This window comes from Sarcophilus harrisii, chromosome 1 (assembly GCF_902635505.1).
Source record: "Sarcophilus harrisii chromosome 1, mSarHar1.11, whole genome shotgun sequence".
In the NCBI taxonomy this organism is placed as follows: domain Eukaryota; kingdom Metazoa; phylum Chordata; class Mammalia; order Dasyuromorphia; family Dasyuridae; genus Sarcophilus; species Sarcophilus harrisii.
Window position 1 is genome coordinate 650,027,807 of NC_045426.1, and position 22,921 is coordinate 650,050,727.

General features: G+C 39.1%; 1 protein-coding gene across 1 annotated transcript; it reads right to left on the reverse strand.

Moving 5' to 3' along the window:
* Window positions 1–1,098: 1,098 nt before the first annotated feature.
* On the reverse strand, window positions 1,099–7,343 carry ASF1B (anti-silencing function 1B histone chaperone). Its single transcript, XM_003760658.4, has 4 exons — window positions 7,094–7,343; window positions 3,339–3,454; window positions 3,065–3,241; window positions 1,099–2,507 (listed from the first exon to the last, which is right to left on the reverse strand). Exons 1-4 carry the CDS (start codon window positions 7,326–7,328, stop codon window positions 2,301–2,303), a joined length of 735 nt encoding a protein of 244 aa, XP_003760706.2. The 5' UTR covers window positions 7,329–7,343; the 3' UTR covers window positions 1,099–2,300.
* Window positions 7,344–22,921: the final 15,578 nt, after the last annotated feature.

The window sequence follows — 22,921 nt, forward strand, 5'->3', positions numbered from 1 at the left end:
TTTCATTGCGTCACCAGCTCCACCTCTCAGACCTTTGGATTGGTAGTGGCGGGGCTGCTGGCGTTTTATTTATAGAAGGTTGGGACGGGCTCTCCCGGGAAGGTTCGGTGTCAATCCTGGGAGAAGTGGGTGGGGCAAAGCGAAATCTTGCAGGCCTCAAAGAATGGATGGAGGCCGCCCTAGTAGAGGCCTGGCCTGGACAGAGAAAACGAGGATCCCTAAAACCAGCACCCTGAACACTCCCTTTCCCCCAGATAAGAGCCATAATATATATGACCTGGACAGCCAGCTCCCAACTGACAAACATTAGGATCCCGAATTACAGGGTCAGAGCTCATCTGGATCTTTCCCAGCAGGATACCCTGAGCACCCATTCTTTAATAATGTTGCAAAGCAGCTAGACTAGGACTAGGACTTTGTAAGGTAGATAGCTGCCAAACTCAATGTTAATAACATTCTACTTAGAGCCATCATTCTCCAACAGTGTAGGAAGTGAGAACGTGGAAGCACGGTGAATTAACAAGTGCAAGCCAGAATTGTATTGTGTGAAAGGCAACAATAAAATGAAAAGGACAAGTAATTTGGGAGTCCAGACCTCTCTTAAGAGGACACCCAGTTCTGTTATTTCTTAACAGGGGGTTGGATGATTGAAGTAAAACATTTTGCAAATGGCAAAGTGCTGGAATAATAGCTAAAGGGAGATCTCACCTTTATTAGCAAATTTTTAAAACTTACATTGAGCTGAGCCCTGCTCACCCTGCACCCATTCCTGCTTGCTTCTGCCTTTCAGCCTTTCACAAAAAAAAAAAAAAAAAAAAAAAAAATCACAAGTACTAGCTTGTTTCTAAGATTAGTTAACAGCACCACCTGTGAACCTACTATATAACTCTAGCACACTCTCCTCTCCGTTCAAAGCTCCAAAACTATGTCAGGGTAAATTGACAAACCACACCCCCATCTTAAAGGAACTCTGCCTGGAAGCAGATTTAAATAGTTCTTGAATGAGGAGCTGTTATTTCTCAATTAAAAAAAAAATACATAGACAACCCAAAACCAATTTTAGTGCAGAAAACCAAATGAAGTTAGAGAGGAAAGAGGTCTTTTTTTAGAGGAGTGAAAAGTAAATCCTTTATTTCTCTCCACAACATCCTCTCATCTCCAAAGTTTCAGCAAATTTTCTCAAAAGGATTAGTTGATATTTTGAAGCTAAAGTAAGAAAAAGAAAAATCACTATAGTCCAGCCTAAGTGCTTTTTATTTCTCCAATTACCATAACTTTTAATTAAAAAAACCTTTAATATACAGATTGCATATGCAACAATAGCCACAGGAACAATAGATCAGAGGGAAAGAACTGAGGGCTAGGGGATGCTTCCATGTGCACAGTGCCCTCTTTTCCTTTGTCTCCAAAACACAAGAACCTATCCTCCTGAGAAATCATATGGCCTCAGAAGAGGTTAAGTGCAACCTTTTGGCATTAACTCCTAGAGTTAAGGGATATGGGGATATGGTTTGCAGTTATTCCTGCCCAGAGAAAATCAGTTGGTTAGTTCTTGATCATATCCTCTGATCCAGCCAAGAGCTGAATGAATGTCTGAGTCGAATTGCCACCAATAAAAAGTAAGAGGATGGCCTTGTCTTTAAATAGTCCTTTCAAAACTTCATTCTTGGCACCTAAGGGAATGGGCCTTTCCAGAAGTTGGTAAGATGGAGGCAGGAATAAGAAATTCCAATTGGGGAAAGAGCAGCAATTGACATACAGAGTCATTTATCAAAATTGCTGGAGTCCAAATCCCACCAAGATTATTAACAAGTACCTCCAGAAAGTCAGGGCAAATCATTGATTGAAGATAGTTGGGAAGATGAAGAAACTAAGGAAATAACACAAAATGGGGGGGGAGGGGGAAGGAGATCTCCAGTTATCGGTTAGGAAATCTATAACCAGAAAAAAAAAAAGAAAAACCCACCCCAAAAATTAATATCTCTGCAGAGTTATAGTTCCCAAAAAGGCTAGGAGGAAAGGCAAAACTCACAATGAGTAAAAGAGCTAAAGTACCATCTGTTCTGCAAACCTGTAAGAAAACAGGTAAACAATCTCTCTGTGTTGAACTAATGGACATACCAATGACAGGTTTTCCTTCCCATAAGGACCAGTTTAACTGGCTTATAGATACAGTTTAGAACTCTAATCCAAGTCCTCCAGGCTTGCCCCTAAAACTTTCCAGGAGGCAGAACCAAAAAACCCATTCATTTGGCAGAGATCCAGGTCCATCATACTGCCTTGGCCTTATTTTTTCCTAGTTAGATGCAGTCCATGGAGTTTTCAGGAATGATACTGGGGACACGGTCTGGAAGATCTAGCCCTTTGGTAGGGGGACAACCCAGTGGTAGTCCCATACTTAAGACAGGATCTTGGTTTTCAATGTCCTCCAATTTGTCTGTGGTACTGTCCCAGTTGATATGGAATCGAGTTACTCTGGGATTAGAAGCCAAGATGTTTCGTTGAAGCTAGGAGAGAAAAAGTGAGCCTCGTCAAAGACAGTATAGCAAAAACCTGCCTTTATTGCTATTTTCTACATGCCTCAATCCTCCCTTCCCTCAAAGGACAAATCCATGAACAATGAAATTGAAAATTGTACAGTGATAGGATCAGGCTGGTACTTTTCCTTTTTCTCCAAACTTTATCTTTATCTAATGTCAGCCCAATGCTAGCATACTATTTATTCAATGCTGGGAGTCTAGAGAGGGCAACGCATGTTCCTGACAATTCTGCACAGCAAGCTAAGATCCTACTGGATATTCCTTCCCTAAATCTGGCTGAAAAGCTAGGCATGTGGTTACAACTGAACAAGTTATATGCTTTGACAAGACACTTAAGCTACTTCCCAGAGAGGTTGGATAATATGATCCTTAAAGTATCTTCCAGAATGGACATTAGAAGATTATATGATTCTGCTGGCCTGTTTTTTTTTTTTTTGTTTGTTTGTTTGTTTTTACTACGGACTTACGGACTGAACTGCTAGGACAAAGAAGTCAGGTCTCCATGAGTTAAAAAACCAACTCACCTGAGAGAAGTCTGGTTTCAGAGGTGGGTTCTCCCGAAGTTCAGGGTTTGTATATTCATTATTGACATAGTAGCCAACTCTGATGAACTCTTGTCCATGGTAGGTACAGGTTATAAGGACCACAGTTACACCCACTGCATCACTTTCTGGGATTAGGGAGGCATTAGGGGCATCTGCCTGAGGGAACAAAACAAATTCTATGTTTCAGTATGCTTTGAGGGTAAAAAAGGGAAGTTTCCTCAGAACTTAGTGCTTCTAATCACTAATCTCTTACCTGAAAGACAAACATGTGTCGCCCTGCTGGGACTGGCCCTACCAGTACTGAGTCTAGTATCTGGTCAAACTCCTCACTCTCTGCTGAACCCACATAAATGATTTTCCATTCTAGGTCTGAAAAGGAAAAAAAAATGTCAAAAATGGCTCATGAAAATGGAAAGGCAGGGAGATGTCTTCCGACATCAATCAAACATTTATTCAGTGTCTATGATATGCCAGGCATTGGAATACAAAGACAAAAGTGAGAGTCCCTGACTTTCAGAAGTTTATTCTAGCAGTGAAAACGTATATTAAAAACATATACAAAATAATCTTGGAAGGGAAAGACACTAGGAATATCAGGAAAACTTATGCAAAAGGTGGCACCTGGATCTTCCAGAGGCAGAGGAGGAAGAGAGGGCAATCTAAGCACGGGGGGAGGGGAAGAACATGCAGATGTAGTGTCACATGTGTGGGGCAAAATATAGGCCAAGGCTGGATAATAGTTTGAGCACATGTGTGTTAAAAATAAAATCTAGTGGAGCAACTAGTGGATAGTGGATAGGCAAAGTGGATAGAGTACCAGCCCTGAAGTCAGGAGGATGTAAGTTCAAATCTGATCTCAAACATTTAATACTTCCTAGCTGTGTGTCCCTGGGCAAATCACTTAACCCCAATTTCCTCAGCAAATATAAATAAACAAAATAAAATAAAATTTAGCATTTATACATAGCTTTAAGAGCACTTTACAGACATTATCTCATTTGATTCTCACAACAATTCTAGGGGGCAGATATTATTATCCCATTTTTCTGCTAAGGAAACTGAGGCTGATGGATATTAAATAACTTGTTCAAGGTCACAGCTAGTAAACATCTGTGGCAGGACTCAAACTCGGGTCTTCCTAACTCCAGGTCCAACACTTTATTTGCTCTGCTGCCTAGTTGCCTCTTAAGATAGTATCTATATGAAGACTGGGAAGACAGGAAGGTGCAAGATTGTGAAGAGTTTTAAATGCCTAACAGAGGAGTTCACATTTGCTCCTAGGAATAGTAGGGATTATCAGGGATAGAAAATAAGAGATATACACAAACACTATAACAAGGATCAGGAGTAGAATTTATTAGGAAAAAAAAGTAGGACTAGTAATCATTGATCTCAGACAAATTCAAATGTAAAGAAGGATTCAGTCAAGAGAGAAATCTACACACATATACATACACACACTCTGTGCTTAACTGTAGCCTGCTTGGGGAAGGGGGTGAAGAGAGGAATGAAAAGGGGGAAAAAAAAAAAAGTAAAAAGTATACAGCAGAGAACAAAATAACCTACAAGAAAGAAAAAAAAAGATAGACAGTTATGAATATATATTCTCTTCTATTATTACATATGCTTTCCTGAAATACATATTGTTACATATTGCAAATCCTCCCTGATGGTCTCCTGCCACATGACAGGGCTAGAAGTGTTTCCATTTGGAAATCCAACTGGCCCTGCGGGGCTATTTCAATGGTCCAGACAAGAAAGTAAGGAAGATTTGAAAGAGGGTGGTAACCATTGAAGTGGAGACAGAAAATGAATGTAAGAGATGTTCAGATAGTAATTACAAGATTTAACATATACTTCCAAACAATTTTTGAAGCTTGCCTTCCACCAAAAATACCATTTTCCTCCCCAAGTATAGAGATATATAGGCTAAATATTAGCAAGTGGCCTGGAATGTATTTAAATACCTCCTACAGTATGCTGAAAAATGAGCCAGATTTGGGATCAGGAGACATAGGATTAAAAACCTGGGCTTCCTTTTCATTATGTGTCAAACGAAGGGGGTGGGCAGAGGTGGACTGAGTCCTTTTCAGCTCTAAATCTATGATCCAAAGTTAGATGTCAGCTTTTTGAGCAACCCTGAGAAAAATCTCTTTTAGGTTCTCCTTTATAAAGTTTCTGACTTTCAGGGAACTTTAAAAAAAAAAAAAAAAAAAAGCTCATTTTATGAGGATGAATGGGATGACCAAGGCTGAATTAAGCAAGGTCCCAAGTCACTGCTGAGATATGCAAATACCAAGAGCCTGGGGTCATTTAGGGCCAGGCCTGCTACATCACTGGGCAGCAGGGAAGGTAACACATCCTCTTTGGCACTGAGAGATAAGTGCCACAGAGTAAATCCTTCGACAACTGGGCTAGGAATACTGGCTCAGGCCTAACATAAGATTGTGCCAGAAAAGGGAGGGAGACAAGGCTATTCCAAGAATTTTAGAAAGTCTCCAAATCATTCAAATCTAGACAATAAGAATCACCATACCCACTTTATCAAAATCAAACAGAATTTGAGGTCAATTCAAGTCAATATAGTCAAGAAATCGAAGTTCTTTAATATATACTAATACTGTCTCCTTTCACCCAACGAAACAAGTACATTCAAGAGAAATAAACCCACAACTGTTTCATAGGTCAGTTCTGTGAATGACAGTGCCAACCGAAGAAATTTTCTTGAGTTTCTAGTATATCCAGGGCAAAGTTGTAGCAATACAGAGAGATTTGGCAATTAAACCTGAAAATATTTTTAGATGCCTTCAAGTTAGATGCTTGGGGAAAATTTTCACTTTCTACTAACTCCACAGGCAAAGGGATAGGCTAATAAGAGTACTAAATGGAAGTCAAGAGTGTTCAGTCTATTCCTAGTTCATCAAGATTCACTGAGTAAGCCTGAATGTATGGAGTACCTTTTCTCAAAAAAGAGAGCTGCGCTCTGTGTCTCAGCCTTCTCATTTGGGAAATGGTCTTAGCTTTTAGGTTCTTTAGTTGAAGGAGACGTCAAAGCACTTTTACTAAGGGATGCAAAGTTACAATCTTATTTTAAATGATATCTATCTTCCTCAAACCACACAAGCCTTTCTTCTGAAAGTACATTTTTGCAGTGTGTATGTAATGTTCTTCACAAACTCTTAAAACACTATATAAATGAAATACTTAAATATTATTGCTATTCTCGTATAATGGACTCCCAGTTCAAGGAACCCTCTGCTGCTTTAGTAGGAGCAATAGGAATAGCCCTTTAGGAACGAGCCATCTAAGAACAAGCCTCTGGATACAGGGCAGGGCAGGGGTTCACCCTAATTCAGGCAATTCTAGCAAAGGAGAGGGCAGGAAAGAAATGCTCCACAGCACACAGGACAGTGAGGAAGCACTATCTCGTAGGGGGGTAGAGGGGAGACAACAGTCTGGAGAAAGCGATCTCGGGTTTCAGTAATAGATGGGAAAAGACAACAAATAAATGAAGGAGAGGGACAGGGATAAGCTGTTGGGGATTGGTAACCGGGTCTATCGAAACAGTAACAGGCAGACACGGCAATCCGGTAGAACCTCAGAGCTGGTAGGGACCTCTGGACCCGAGGGCTCCCTTGCAAAGAACCTGGCGCTCGTCATTTCCCAGGGAGGTGGGCGCTATCATCTGGAGAAACCCGAAGCTCAGAAGGGTTAAAAGGCCTCGCCTGGGGTCACTAGGCTAAGAATCTGCCCACAAACATTGAACTAGGCGAGGCAGTGGGGACTCGCCTATCAAAGCTCACTGCGCTAGACCCAAAGAACGAAGCTCGTCATGAGACCGAGGCTTGGTACTGGAAGGAAGCTTTGGGATCCCGCGGGGGCGGGGAGAAAGCCCTATTTGGGAGAGTCGCGTAAAGGAGTCGTCTCCGTCAGGAACACGAGGGGGCTGGGGATGGAGGGAGAATGGGAGAGCCCGAGGGTGGGGGGGAGGGGAGGACCGGGGCTCACCGTCTGCCAAGGCCTCGCTGCACTCGAAGCTGATCTCGAACTGAAAAGGGCTGTGGAAAGGGCTCGGGTTCTCCAGCACCGATACGTTCAGAACCGAAACTTTGGCCATGGCCTCGCGGAGGCAGGAAAGAGGGATGCCCTCTAAGCAGCAGCTGCTGCCGCTACTGCTGCTACTGCTGCCGCTCTCCCTCTCGCGTATACTCCGCGCGGTTTCCACACCAGACTGAGGCAGCATTCCCCCTCCCCTCCCCCACTTCACCCGCCCCGCGCCCCCTTCAAATAGCCGGCTCCGCCTCTTGGCCAATCGGCTCCAACGCTTTCCTCGGCGCGAGCTTCTAGGAGCCAATACACAGTCGCCCGTCGAAGCGCGTTAAGTTCTTTCCCAGCCAATCGGCCTCGCTCCCTCGCCGGCACGCGCGCGCCAGATTCTGCGCGTCTCTGAGTGCGGAGCGGGGTGGGGGGGAGCGGTATTGAGACTATCATCATCCCTCATTTGGCGCCCTGGCGGGACCGCTCTCTCTCCTTGATGCCAGCCAATCCTCAGCGCCTCCGCCTAAGCAATAGACTTGTGGCAAAGCAGAGAGTGAGCGCGAGGATCCCTGAGGCCAATAGGAGTTTGGGGGAGGGCCTTCTTTTTTTTTTCCTTCCGCCGGCGCTCCTTTTCCCTTCGGGATACGGAGGGGCGGGGGAGAGGAAGCAGAGCGGCTAACTGCCGACGGGGGGCGCGAGGCGCTAGCGGAACACTGCGGAAGCGGCTCTTCGAGTTCTCGTAGTAATTGACAGAAAGGATGGAGGGGGTGGGGGGCGAGTGCCCGAAGGGGATTGGTCAAACCAGTCTTGAGGGGGCGGGAGCAAGCGGAAAATGAACCCGTAAAGTGCTGAAGCGGCGGTTACGTTCCAGAGCCGCCTTCGGTTGCGGCTGGCATCCTCCGCCCCCTGTGAGCATCGTAGGCCAATGGGCGGAGAGACCGAATAATCCCAGTTCTCTCCTCCGGAAACTCCCTTTGCCTGTGACCCGCCGTGGTCTTCGCTCCACTTCCAGCCCACTCCGGACCTCAGCCGGAGTCGGTCCACGGAAGCCCCCGAAGGCCGCGGTGTCTAGAGCTTGGAAGGCCTTAGAAGGTCGTTTGGTCCCACCCCTTGGAGGTGGGGAGGAAGGAAGAAGCTGAGGCCCAAAGAGTGTGACTGGCCCAAGTTTACTTAGGCCGCGGGAAAAGGATCCTGGGGAACAGCGTACAGCATTGCTGGCTCTTGGGCCCCACTGGAAGCCAACGGCCATAGCAGCAATTGGAACCAGCAGTGCCTTCCACGACATCCCGTGGAGATATATTTTACTAAATTCAACAAGCATTTGGAACTCTAGGCCTATGGCCCATTAACATACCCAACGGAAGGTACCATATCTCCCAACTTCATAAATTCTGTTTCTTGTAGAGGACACCGTTTTCCCAGTCACTCAGGCAGGAACCTTGGAGATTTCAAGGAATCTTGCCTTTCAATCCAACCTTCCAATACAGTCTGTCTCTGTACCTAACCCTTAATATATCTCTCCCTGTAATGCCAAAGAAACTGAGCGAGACAGAGATTAGAGACCAATTCAATAGTTTATTAAATGGAGAAAAATACTGGGACCAATGGATCCCAGGGCTAGACGAGACTGAGACTATCATCTCAAAGAGTCTAGCCCCGAGTATATCCGGACAGCAAACTTTTTTATAGGATAACGAGAACAATGGCATAATGGAGGTAACTAGGTGGGTATAATGTAATGGAGGGAGGTTACTGATATTCTAATGATGTCTAAAATGGATAAATCTTTATCTTGTTAAACATTAAGAAGGAATGTCTATAACCTAAAGATATAAAACCTTTATTTCATCAAACATTAGGAGGGAAAGGTTATAACGAGGCAGAATAACTAAATAGGACAATTGGAGAAACTGGGTCACGACATTAAAAAGGGAACTTTGGCACAACATCCCTCCTCCATGGTTCAGAAGGTTGTTAGCTCTTAACTGGACTACTCCCATAGCTTCCAAATGGGGTCCCTCCCTTCTCCAATTCATCTACCACATCGGTTCAAAAGTGATTTTTTTCCTTCTTCGTGACTTTACACAGATTGCCCCCTAAATTTGAAACTTTTCCCCACATTTCTGCCTTTAGTATTCCTTAACTTCCTTTAATGTTCAACTTAAGTGCCATCTTTTGGAAGAAGCCTATCCTGAGTGCCTTTCCTCCCTACCCCGTATTACTTTGTATATATTTTGTATTTATCCGTGTATGAATTGTTTCTTTCCAAAAGGATAAGAACTCATTGAGAGCAGTGAATCTTTGTATCCTTAGTAAACTAATAGTTAAGCCTCTGTTTAGGCCAGGCATTGTGCTAAACCTAGCAGAATCCTTGGCACATAGTGAACTAAGGATACTGAAATTTAGTATCTAGAACTTAGAACCTAGCACATACAGGATCTTTAGCAGATAACTTGTTGAATGAATGAAATAATATAGACTTTGAGTCAGAAGTCAGTTCTAATTCTGTCTATGATACAAGTTGTGCAACAATATCATTTAACATCTTAACAAACTCTCACTTTCCTCTTCTGTAAAATGGTCAGTACTTAACCTCATTTCCTCTCAGGGCAGTTGTGCATTGTATATAGTTGGTACTTATTAATTATTGAATGAAAGAATGTTTCAGATGATAATGTATGTAAATTACCCTTCTACTTTAAAGTACCATATACATGTCAGTTGTCATGACCTAATAAATGAAAAGTACCTGAAAAGAAGGCAAAGATGGAAAATACTTTAAATATTGAGTATTGAAGTGTGTATAAGCATATAATGAGATACCAAGTTAAAAAATGTCTGCCCTCAAAGAACATATGGTCTACTCAGAAGTAAGGATGGGATAGAATAGAAAGTATAATGGAAGATAATATGTAATGGACAAAGAAGGTTCATGGTATTCTAGGAATATTTGAAAGGAAGGTGATAACTGGAAAAATGTGATATTCCAACCTCCTCATTTCATAGATTTTGAACGTTGGGTGGGGGCTTGAGAGGGGGGTATATCTTGACAAAGGTCACATAAAAAGTGGTAGAATTGAGATAATAAGCAATTACAGTCCTAAAGAAATTTAAACTTTAGCTCACAAAGATTTACAATTACATAACTATTGACTACTACAAATATATGTTGGGTAACTTCAACTGAGCTCTCACTGCAGCTAGGCAATCTTTCTATACCTCCCTCATCAAGTTATTATCCCAAGCTCCACAGTATCTCTTCCAAAGTTTTTCATCCCTTCTCAGACATCCATAGTTTTCCCCTTCTCCTTCCCTCTCAGTTGAGGTCGTTTCCTTACATTTTATAGATAAAATTGAGGCCATTTTTTGGAAGTACCTTCTTTTTTCCTCATCTGCTACCCTTCAGACTTCTGCCACTATCTCCTTCACCCCTCAGATCTAATTCCCCTTATTCTTTACCAAGGTCAGTCCCTGTACCTGAACAAGTGATTCTTTTCCATCCCTTCTCCTTCCACAGATAATTACCTTTGTAGTCCCTACTCAATTATTTTTCTAATTAAAATTTTTTTATATTACAAAATCGATTTACATATTAATCTTTTTTAAAGCAAGAAAAATAAAAGAGAAAAATATATTTCATTTTGCAGTCTTGAGTTCATCAATTTTCTCTCTGGAGGTGGATAGTTTTTTTTTTTTTTTTTAATTGTGAATCCTCTGGAATTGTCTTAAACCACTGTATTAATCATTGTAGCCAAGTCTTTCACAGTTGATCATCATTATAACATTACTATTTCTGTGTACAATGATCTCCTAGTTCTTCTCATCAATCTATATGGATTTTGCCATGTTTTCTGAAACCATTTCATCATATCCTACAGCATAATAGTATTTCATCACAATAATATGCCAAAACTTGTTCAGTTATTCCCATTTGATGAGCATCCCCTCAATTTTCAATTCTCTGCTGCCACAAAAAGAATTGCTATAAATACTTATGTTTATATAGGACCTTTTTCTTTGATCTTTTTGGGATATAGACCTAGTAATGATATTGCTGGGTTAAAAGATTTGCACAGTTTTATAACCCTTTGGACCTAATTCTTATGGTTGGACCAGCTCAGTACTCCACGAACAGTTCATTATTGTATCTTATTTTTCCTTCATCCCCCTTGAGCATTTATCACCTCTGATAGGTATAAGGTGGTACCTCAGTTGTTTTATCAATCTCTCCTTATTGGTTGCTTTTTTTTCTGTCTTGCATGTCTCTCTCATCCTTAGAAAACTCTCACTTAATTAACTTCCATCTCTACTTTCAACCAATGAAAAGGCTGCCAGCAGTAGCTATCTCCATGTTCTCTCTTGTTATTCCCTTATTGTCTAGTTTCAAACCTCATCATTTTTCTGTCCAATTACCAGTGATCTTTTAATTGCCAAATTCAGTGACTTTTTTTTCAATCTTCAATTCTTCTTGACTTTTTTTTCTGTGGCCTTTGACACTATTGTTCACTCTCTCTTTCTTAATATTTTCTTCTGTCTAGATTTTTACCTTCTATTTATCAGACTACTCCTAAATCGTCTTTGCCGAATCTAGATCGAGTGCTCTAACTGTAAGTGTCCTAGTGCCTCTTCTCCTTCTATATTCTTCACTTGGTAATCTTATCAATTACCATAGATTGAATTGCCATCTCTATGCTGATGATTCTCAAATTTACCTATCATGCCCTAACCTCTTTGCTTACCTCCCTCCAATCTTGCACCTCAGATGGCAAATATCTCAAAAGTAGATGTCTGATAAACATATTAAACTCAACATGTCCAAAACAACTCATTTTCTTTCTCCTTTAATCTCCATTATTTTTCCTAATACTGTTGAGGGCACCATTAGTACCCCAGGCTAACAATCTAGGAGTCATCCTAGATTCCTCACTATCTTCCCCCCTGCCCTCACCCCCATTTCCAATCTGATGGCAAGGCTTGTCGATTTTGCCTTTATAACATCTCTTATATATCTTTTTTTTTCTTGTGCAGGCCTTTTATCACCTGTTGGAAAAGCCTGATGGTGACTCTGCCTGCCTTAATTCTTTCCTCATTCCAAATCAATCTTTTTTTCAGTCACCAAAGTTATTTTCCTAAAGGATTGGTCCAACTATGTCATATCTCTATTCAATAAGCTCCGGTGGCTCCATATTACTCTCAGGATCAAATACAGAATCCTCTGGCATTCAAAGCTCCTTATAACCTATCTCTTCCCTCCCACTTTTCCAGATTTTTTACATCTTACTCTCTACCATGTACCCTTTGTTCCAGTGACATTGATCTCTGGCTATTCCACAAACCACACTTCATTTCTTACCTCTAGGCATTTTTATCAGGCAGGCCTTCATGATCCTGGATGTCATAGCTCCCTCCTTATTTCTGCCTGTTGATTTCCTTGGGTTTCTTTAAGTTTCTATTAAAATCTACCAAAAACCTTTTGTAACTTGTCTTAATCCTTGTACCTTCCCTCTTTGAATCATTTCCTGTTTGTAAATTATAAATTATTTCCTGTGTATATAGCTTGTTTGTACATATTTATTTACATGTCTCCCCATTAGATTGTAAGCTCCTTGGTTACCTTTCTTTGTATTGCCAGTGCCTTGCAAAATGCCTCACACATAGTAGATGTTTTATAAATGTTTATTTAGATTGATTGTCCTTGTAACCCTTGGGCGATGGGTAGTATAAGCATTATCTCAGTTTTTCAGATGAAGCACATGAGAAAAGAGGAAATGACTAGCTCATAGTGACATAGCTAGGAAGTATCAGAGCCATGAATAGAACCAATATTTTCTGATGCCAACAATCAGAGCTCTTTCCACTCTACATCTTATTACTTTTTCTTGCCGAATTTATTGAGTGTATGACTTAAGGCAGGTCCCTTGACTTTCTGGTCCCCATTTTCCCTATTCATAAAATGAGGGAGTTAGAGTAAGAGTGGGGTCCTTAATCCTTTTTGTGTTATATTTTTGGAAAACTTGTTGTAGTACATCTAATGTCTTAAACCCTGCCCCCATGTGAAATTAGGCTAATTTTCCTCAGAAAGCATTGAGACTATTCTTACAATTTGGTGGGTTCAAAGAAATACAGGTCTCAGTTGTTGACGTGAATTCCTTGTCTTCTGGGTATAAAAAGCAGTAGAGGGGGAGAAGCTGTAGGTGTCATCTATGATGATTGACTGGTGAATCATAATGGGCAACGAAGATAAGGGAGCTTTGCTCAGCTGGATAACTTGAGGTGTTCTCAATGCCCATTTTGGTTGAATATTCTTCTGCTATGTCTAATGAATGACCTACTGTTAAATTACCTACAAGTGTCTAATTTTGATCCGGTATCAAACAATTTATATTCCCAGAGGATTGGCTTGAGTCAGATCTATTGCAGAATTCGGAAGTGACCTACAGACCATGTCTCAGAATAGTGTTTGTAAATATAATGTATAAGATTACAATTATGTTGAAATATAGTTAACAAAACATTAAAAAACAAAACAAAGCCACACCCCGAATTAAGAACTTTTGGGTTATAAAGTTTCTTTTTCTTAATTTTTTAAGTTACATGTGTTGTTGTTTTTTTAAATTTGCCTTTTGGGGCAGCTAGATGGCCCAGTGGATAGAGTACAAGCCCTGAAGTCAGGAGGATCTGAGTTCAACTCTGTTCTCAGACACTTAACATTTCCTAGATGTGTGACCTTGGGCAAGTCACTTAACCCCAATTGCCTTAGTGGAAAAAAAATTTCCTTTTTGCCTTTTCTCTGCTCCCTAGTCGGCGACAACAATAAACAAAACCCCTGGTATAAACATGTATAATCAAGCAAAACAAATCTTCACATTGACCATGTTATTATTCACTTATTCACTCTTGAGTCCATCTGTCAGGTTGGTAGGTGTGGTGTTCTCTTCTTTAAAATATAAGGATTCCCTGTGGGAGCAGGTTTCTTGGGGAGGTTTTCTGGAGGCAGGCTTAGTTTCAGTTCAAAGTAATAATCACTCCAAATGCAGCCAGCTGATAAAAGTTCAAACATTTATTTTCTCCATCCCTGGGTCCGGTAGCTTTCTTAAGAGGCCTCAGCTTTCCTTGGATCCAAGAGCTTTTGTTGCTAGTCTTTTGCCTCTAGCTCAACTCCTAATGTCTCTAGCCAGCACCAAAGTGAAAATTGGAATGAATCTGTTTTGCCTCCGAGAGAGGGCTTCTGGCTCTCCCAGAGTGCTCCTCTCTGACTCCTGGCAACGTTCGGAACTAATTAACTGACTTAAACCTCTGTCAGCTTTTTATAAATGATCTCTTAAAGGTTGACTCCTCCTCTGAGGGAAGGGATTAAGGGAGGTGTGAATTCACAAAGTTAACTTTGTGAATCTCCCATACTTGTGAACTCCAACGAGTACTTAAATACATTAGTGAGTTAGAGAGTTTGCTAAATACCATGCTAAATTAGATGATTATTGTCTCTTATCAACTCTAATGAGTTTACACTTTGTAAGGATTCCAACAGGTAGCACCACTGTGCCACCTAGCTGCTCCTCCCTCTTAAAATTTTTAAAGAAAAATAGCATTCTGTCACTTTTATACTATAACTTGTTCAGTCATTTTCCAGTTTATGGTTTCCCCCTCAGATTATCATTTTTGTCACTTGAAAATGAGCCATAAATTTTATACATCTTTTAAGTTAGTTTATTTTATTTTAAGATTATTCTCTTAATCTACCCTTTGATCATTTTCTTCTCTTTCTTATCTAGCTTTCTGTTGAGTGAAATGTATTTCTGCACCCAATTCCCCATTCCTCCCCTCTTAAATATCTACTTGCCCGCACTAATTACACAAAATAAATTCCCCTAATCTTCCTTTTCCTTTTACCCCTTCCTCTTTTTTTCCATTCTTTTCTCAAGATCATCACGATATAACAGAACATTTCCCAGGACTTCTGCTAATTAGACTCTAATGCCTTTTGATGATGATAATGCTCTAAAGAGATATTTTATATATATTATAATCTCATATTTGAATCCTTGTGTGGTTTATTCGTGTTTACTTTTCTATATTTCTCTCTATTCCTGTGTTTGAACTTCAAATTTTCTACACAGCTTTGGTCTTTTCATCAGGAATTCTTGAAAATTCTCTATTCCACTAAAGATTTTATTTTGGTCCCCTGTAAGATTATACTCAGTTTTGCTGGTCAAATTACTCTTAAAAAACAGCTTATTTGTCAAAATACATGCAAAGATAGTTTTTAACATTTATCCTTGCAAAACCCTCTCAATGCCATCATCTCCTCTCCTTTTCCTCCCCTCTCTCCCTTCTCTCCTTTCCCTCCACAGCAAGTGATCCAATATAGATTAAATATATGCAATTCTTCTAAATATATTTCCACATTTATTATGCTGTACAAGAAAAATTGGATCAAAAGGGAGAAAAATTAGAAAGGGGGAAGAAAAGCAAGCAAACAACAAAAAAGGTGAAAGTACTATGTTGTGTTTTACATTCAGTCCGCATAGTCCTCTCTGTGGGTGTAGATGGCTCTCTCCATCACACATCTATTGGAATTTACCTGAATCACTTCATTGTTGAAAAGAGCCAAGTCCATCACAGTTGATCATCATATAATCTTGCTGTTGGTATATACAATGTTCTTTTGATTCTATTTATTTCACTTAACATCAGTTCATATAAGACTCTCCATGTCTTTCTGAAATTAGCTTGCTGATCATTTCTTATAGAACAGTAATATTCCATTACCTTCACATACCATCAGCCATCCCCCAACTTAAGGGCCACTTAGTTTCTAGTTTTTGGTCAAGTTATTCTTTTTTTTTTTATTATTATAGCTTTTTATTTACAATATATATGCATGGGTAATTTTTCAGCATTGACCCTTGCAGAATCTTCTGTTCCAACTTTTCCCCTCCTTTCCCCCATCTCCTCCCTCAGATGGCAGGTAGACCAATAGATATTAAATATGTTAAAGTATATGTTAAATACAATATATGTATACATATCCATATAGTTATTTTGCTTCACAAGAAGAATTGGACTTTGAAATAATGTAAAATTAACCTGAGAAGGAAATCAAAAATGCAAGTGGACAAAAACAGAGGGACTGGAAATGCTATGTTGTGGTTTACACTCATTTCCCAGAGTTCTTTTGCTGGGTGTAGCTGGCTCTATTGATTATTGAACAAATGGAACTGATTTGGTTCATCTCATTGTTGGAGAGCCACGTCCATCAGAATTGATCATATAGTATTGTTGTTGAAGTATTTAATAATCTCCTGCTCCTACTCATTTCACTCAGCATCAGTTCATGTAAGTTGCTCCTGGCCTTTCTGAAATCATCCTGCTGGTCATTTCTTAGAGAACAATAATATTCCATAACATTCATATACCACAATTTATTCAGCCATTTTCCAATTGATGAGCATTCAATCAATTTCCAGTTTCAAGCCACTACAAAGGGGGCTGCCACAAACATTTTTGCACATTTATAGGTTCCTTTCCCTTCTTTAAGATCTTTTTGGGATATAAGCTGGGGAAGTTATTCTTAACCATTAATTTATAACCTTTGTTTTCTGGAATATCATTTTCCATTCTCTCTGCATCTTTATAGTAGTGGTTGCTAACTCATATGATTCTGATTGTGATTACTCAGTACAGTAGTTCTTTCTGGCTGCTTGAAGTGTTTTTTCTTTGACCTGGAAGCTCTGGATTTTGGTTATAATGTTACTGGTAGTTTTCATTTGGAGGATTTTTTAGGAGGTGTCCAGTAACTTAACTTTTTTTCTTCTTGATTTGTTTTCCAGTTCAGTGATTTTTCTATAAAAATAACATATTTTTTCTATGTTGTCAGTTGTTTGATTTTGTTATTTCATGGAGTCAATTGTTTCTATTTTGGCCCATTCTGATTTTCATGTGCTTAGGCACGATTTTGTACCTCTTATATCAAGCTGTTAATTTTATCTTTGCAATTCTTGATTGTTGTTTTTCTTTTATGTTTTTGATTCTTTCATTTAATTAATAAAACATTTTAACTCAAAAAAATCCAACTCTTTGGCATTTGGATCAGTATGACGCTGAACGATAGACCAATTTAGGCAGGATTGTCATTTTTATTATATTAGCTCTGACTACCCATGAGCAATTGGTATTTTTCCAATTGTTTAGATCTGACTTTATTTGTATGAGAAGTATGTTCATATAGTTCTTGGGTTTGCCTTGGCAGGTAGACATCCAAATACTTTATTTTGTCTACAGTTATTTTAAATGGAATTTCTCTATCTCTTGCTGATGGGCTTTGTCAGGAATATATAGAAATGCCGATGATTTTTATGGGTTTTCTTTTATATCCTACAATTTTGCTATAGCCATTATTTGAGTAGGTTTTTGGATGATTTTCTAGGATTCTCTTAAGTATAACATCATATAATCTGCGAAAAGTGATAGTTTTATTTCCTCTTTGCCCATTCTAATTCCTTTAATTTTTCTTTTCTTATTACTAAAGTCAACATTTCTAGTATAATGTTGAATAATAGTGGTGATGATGAGCATCCTTGTTTTACCTCTGATCTTACTGATAATGCTTCCAGCTTCTCTCCATTACAAATAATGCTTGCTGCAGGTTTTAGCTAGATAAAGCTTATTATTTTAATGAAAACTCCCTTTATCTTTATGCTCTGTAGATTAATAGAAATGGGTGCTGTATTTTGTCAAAAGCTTTTTCAGTGTCAATATTGAGATTATCATGAGATTTCTGTTGGTTTTATTATTGTTTATCATCGATTATGGTAGTAGTTTTCTTGATTTTGAACCCATCCTCCATTCCTGGTGTAAATCCCTCTTGGTCATAGTGTATTATCCTGTTGATAAATTGCTATAATCTCTTTGCTAATATTTTATTTAAAATTTTTGCATCAAAGGTTTATCTAATTTTTAAAAAAATAAAACCAATTCAGTTTTATTAGTTTGTTTTCTTGTTTCAATTTTACTAATCTCTCCTTTGAGTTTCAGAATTTCTAATTTGGTATTTAATTAGGGGATTTTAAATGTGTTCTTTCTCTAGCTTTTTAAAAAATCAATTCATTGATTTCTTCTTTCTCTATTTTATTCAAGTAGCTATTTAGAGATATAAAATTTCCCCTAAGAACTGCTTTGGCTATGTCCCATAGGTTTTGGCATATTGTCTCATTATTGTCATTCTCCTGAATGAAATTATAGATTGTTTCTGTAATTTTTGTTGTTTTCTCATTCCTCCAGGGTACTTTTTGACTTTAGATTTTATGCTAAGGCTGGGTTTTTCATCCTTTTGGAGGGAAAGTCTGGACTGGTCCTATCACTGCATTTTGAGGGGTAGTAAGTATTGTATTATTCTATCAGGGACAGCTCAGGCTGGGATATTTCAAGACTTCAGTCCTCCCAAAATAGTCTGGTTCAAAGCAAAATTTTGTTGCTACCTCCCTGTTTTGATCTCTGCAAGTTCTTGACCTAGTCTTGGGTCTGAGTAACGACTACCTCTGTAGTCTTAGCTACTACTGGCCCTAGGAAGTTCTGCTGGTTCATAGTGACCAAATTTTAAGTTCTCTTTGGTAGGGAATTCCTACCCTTTATTCCTTTGCAGGTTTTAAACTGGGTGAGAAGCTGAAACTGAGATTCTGCTCTGCTTCTGGGATCCAGCCTCATACCTGCTACTTGCGTCTGAACTTGTTTATGGTTCACTAGATAGCCCTGGTCTTTCTTCTGCTCTCCATCTATGAATGCCACTCCTAAGCATAGGTCAGTCCAGCCAGGATCTGGGTAGTAGGTGACAGAATTGCCATTTGACTACTGTACTTATCATGCAACCCTAGTATGGGTCTGGGAACCTCCTCTTGCCCTTGTGCACAGTCTCTCCCTGCATTCTGGCAAGGTGTTTTGCTCTTGGCCAGACCCTGTCAGCAGTGATCACAGTATCCACCTAGGCTGGAAAATTACTCAGTTTTATTTTTTCTTGGATTGCTACATCTGGCACCAGAGTACATTTTCTAGATCTGTTTGGAGGAATTTGGGAGGGAGTTTGCTGTAGTGCTTCCTGCTATTCTGACATCTTGGCTTTGCTTCTGACTAAAGGCTTTTTTGAGGCCCTTTCCAGCTCTTCACAGCTACTGATTATTCAGTGGTGCATCAGGTCCAGAATATAGGCAGTTTTCCTGATGGAGAAGGAAATAAAGCCTTAGGAACAGGTTACATTTGAAAAAGGTTAGAAATTTTAGTAGGGGAAGGGGGTGATTTGCTTAAGATCCAGACAGGAAATCAAACCAATTGGATGGAGATTTATTCCTCGGGGTCTCAGCTGAACCAAAAATCATAGAAGTTAGGAAGAAGAAACTAGCCAGATATAGTTGTCTAGAGTTTCTGATAATTTGTAGGGAGAGGAGAGGGAGAACTTTTTTCATATACAGTTGAGAACTGTCTTGAAGCCCTTAGAAAAAACCCTAGTCTAGGGACCTTTTAAACCCATAATCCAATCCAGTCTGATGGCTTTCTGAAAAGAATTTAGCCTTAGGCCCCCTTAGGAATTGTGACTACAAGTCTATTTCTTGGGGTACTAGTTGGAATCAGTCCAGGACACTTACCTTTGGGCCAGAGCTTTCACATTTCATCATTTTCTAAAACTATCCTGATCACTAAACCCTGCAGTTAAATTACCCATGTCCTCCGACCTTTCTTAGTGTCTGAACTGGTTTTCTTCCCCAGGCTCAGAGAACTGCTATATCTTTGCCCTAATTATTTTTTTCCCCTTTATTGACTCATGGAATTTAAGCTAGCAGAGACTTTAGAGATCATCTAATCAACTTCATTTTACAGATGATTAAACTAAGGCCTAGAGAGGGGAAATGACTTGTGATTTGCCTTAAATTACATAGCTAATCCAAGATTCAAACCCAGGTCCTCTGATTCTGAATCCAGTACCTTTCAGGTGTATTCCCTTCTTTTCATCTCCCTCATTTATATAGAAATGGGATGAAAGGGTCTTACTGCTCTGGAGACTTGTTTTTACGTTAGGACAGGGTAGAAATGGAGCCTCTACCCTACTTAAGCATAGCTCTGGGGCATCCATATGGACAATATTTTCCTTTTTCTAGTTTTGGTGCCTGTTTACAGTATTACCCCTCCCCCCCACCCCTTTTTTTTCTTAACCTGATTGCTTATTTACTGAGGCATATTTGCAAAGGAAAAGGGAATATATAGATTCAAGATCAATATGCCAGGAGAAGATAAGTAGAAACTTATTTTAAAGAATCCATCTAAATCCTAAACGTCCTAAACTCTTCTATTTTTATAGAATTCCCCAGATCTAACTTGGTTCACTTGGGCCAAGACAATAATGGAATATCTCTTCCTAGATACCACTTCTAACCCCATTCCATTCCTTTTTTTATTGTAGTTTTTTTATTGACAAACATATGCATGGGCAATTTTTCAACATTGACCCTTGCAAAACCTTCTGTTCCAACTTTTCCCCCCTCCCCTAGGTGGCAGGTAGTCCCATTTATGTTAAATGTGTTAAAGTATCCCATTCCATTCCTATTTGGTTCTTCACCCTATTACCAACTACTTGATATATAATTTCCCTTCCTCTTACTAACAAGAAAATATAAAATGGGTACAGTTTTCCTGTGCTTTTGATTCTTTGATGGATTCATGGTCCCATTAATGGAATGAGGAATACTTTGTCCACCAGGAAAGACTATAACCCACTCATTCTTTCCTATCCTGAGAGATAGATGCTTGGCCATATTGTCTTATAAATCTCCCAATTTGAATATTCTAGAAATGTTCCTATAATCTCAAAAATCAGAATAAATCACTCTTGATCACTTGTCCTACTAGAATTCACACAAGATTTTTGGGCAGGAGAGTGACATTACCAGATTTGTTCAATGTAAAGATTGCTTTGATTGTGAACTGAAGGGAGAAGAGAAAACCTTGAGATAAGAAGACTGTCTAAACCCTATGGGCTATTTAAATTTTTTGAATTTATTTTAAACTTACATACAAAAAGACAAAAAATATTTCCGTGTGCACAACACAACACAAAAAGAGTTTTCAGTGTGAAACCATTAATCCATTTGTTTGCTTTTTTTTAACACCATATAGTAAGCTACTCTGCTTTTCTATGCTTCCTTCTGAGTTTTCTTTTGTTCTCTGCTCTATACTTTTTTTTCCTCCCTTCCTTCCTATCCTGCCCTAGAGAAGGCCACCATTAGATACAGAAATGTATATGTGTATGTGTATATACGTGTGTATTATGCATTTACCTTGTGTATACACATGTATTTACACCATACTGTACATATTTCTATTTATCAGTTCTTTCTCTGGAAGTAGATCACATCTCCCTTCATAGGTCCTTTGTAGTTAATTTGAGTATAATATTCAAAATAGTTTAGTCATTCACAGTTGTTCTTTGAACAATATTGTTATAACTATACACAACATTCTCTTGGTTTTCCTCATTTTACTTTTCATTATTTTATACAAATCTTTTTCTAAAATGAATCAATTCATTTTTTCTCATAGCACAATAGTATTGCTTCATAATTATATACCACAGCTTATTTAGCCACACACCCCCAATGAATAGCATCTCCTTAATTCCCAGTTCTTTGCCATCACAAAGGGAACTACTATAAATATTTTAGAACATATAAATTCTTGTTCTTTCCCTCTGATTACTTTGGAAACAGACCTAATTGTGGTATTGCTGAATCAAAGGGTATACATAATTTTGTAAGTCTTTGGGCTTAATTCCACATTCCTTTCCACAGTGGTTGGAATTAATCCATAGTTCCACCAACAATGTATTAATCCCAATTTTCCCACATTCCCTCCAATATTTATCATTTTTCAAATCTGTATGCTATTAACATTATGAGATAGTGAAAGCCTGAACCATAGCCCTTTGCAGTGGGAGCAGAAAGAAGAGGAGAGAAAGCACAGAATGAGAGATTAAGAGAGAAAAATTCTAACACTTGGTAACTGATTTCATCTGTGGAATAAGGGAGAAGGAAGAATAGAAGTTGACCAAAGTGCCTCAATATATATAGCTCCAGCTGTTTAAGGCAGAGAGAGGATTCTTCCAAAGACATGAGGTTTTGGAATTTTCTATTCACTGAGGAATCAAATGAGGATACCATGATACCTGAGACTAATTTTATTTGGGAGGTTCTATATTTCAGATCTTTTCTTTAGACTGAACAACATTCTTCCATCTCAGGATAGCCTACTAATCTCAGTATAACTCTTTGCCCCTAACGCAGTCATCCAAGAAGAAGAGGCTCAGATGTCAGCCTTGTTTTTTGTTTTGTTTTTTTTTTTTGTTTGTTTTTTTTAATTTAATAGCCTTTTATTTACAGGATATATACATGGGTAACTTTACAGCATTAACAATTGCCAAACCTCTTGTTCCAATTTTTCACCTCTTACCCCCCCCCCTCCCCTAAATGGCAGGATGACCAGTAGATGTTAAATATATTAAAATATAACTTAGATACACAATAAGTATACATGACCAAAACATTATTTTGCTGTACAAAAAGAATCAGACTCTGAATTATTGTACAATTAGCTTGTGAAGGAAATCAAAGATGCAGGTGTGCATAAATATAGGGATTGGGAATTCAATGTAATGGTTTTTAGTCATCTCCCAGAGTTCTTTTTCTGGGTATAGCTAGTTCAGTTCATTACTGCTCCATTAGAAATGATTTGGTTGATCTCGTTGCTGAGGATGGCCTG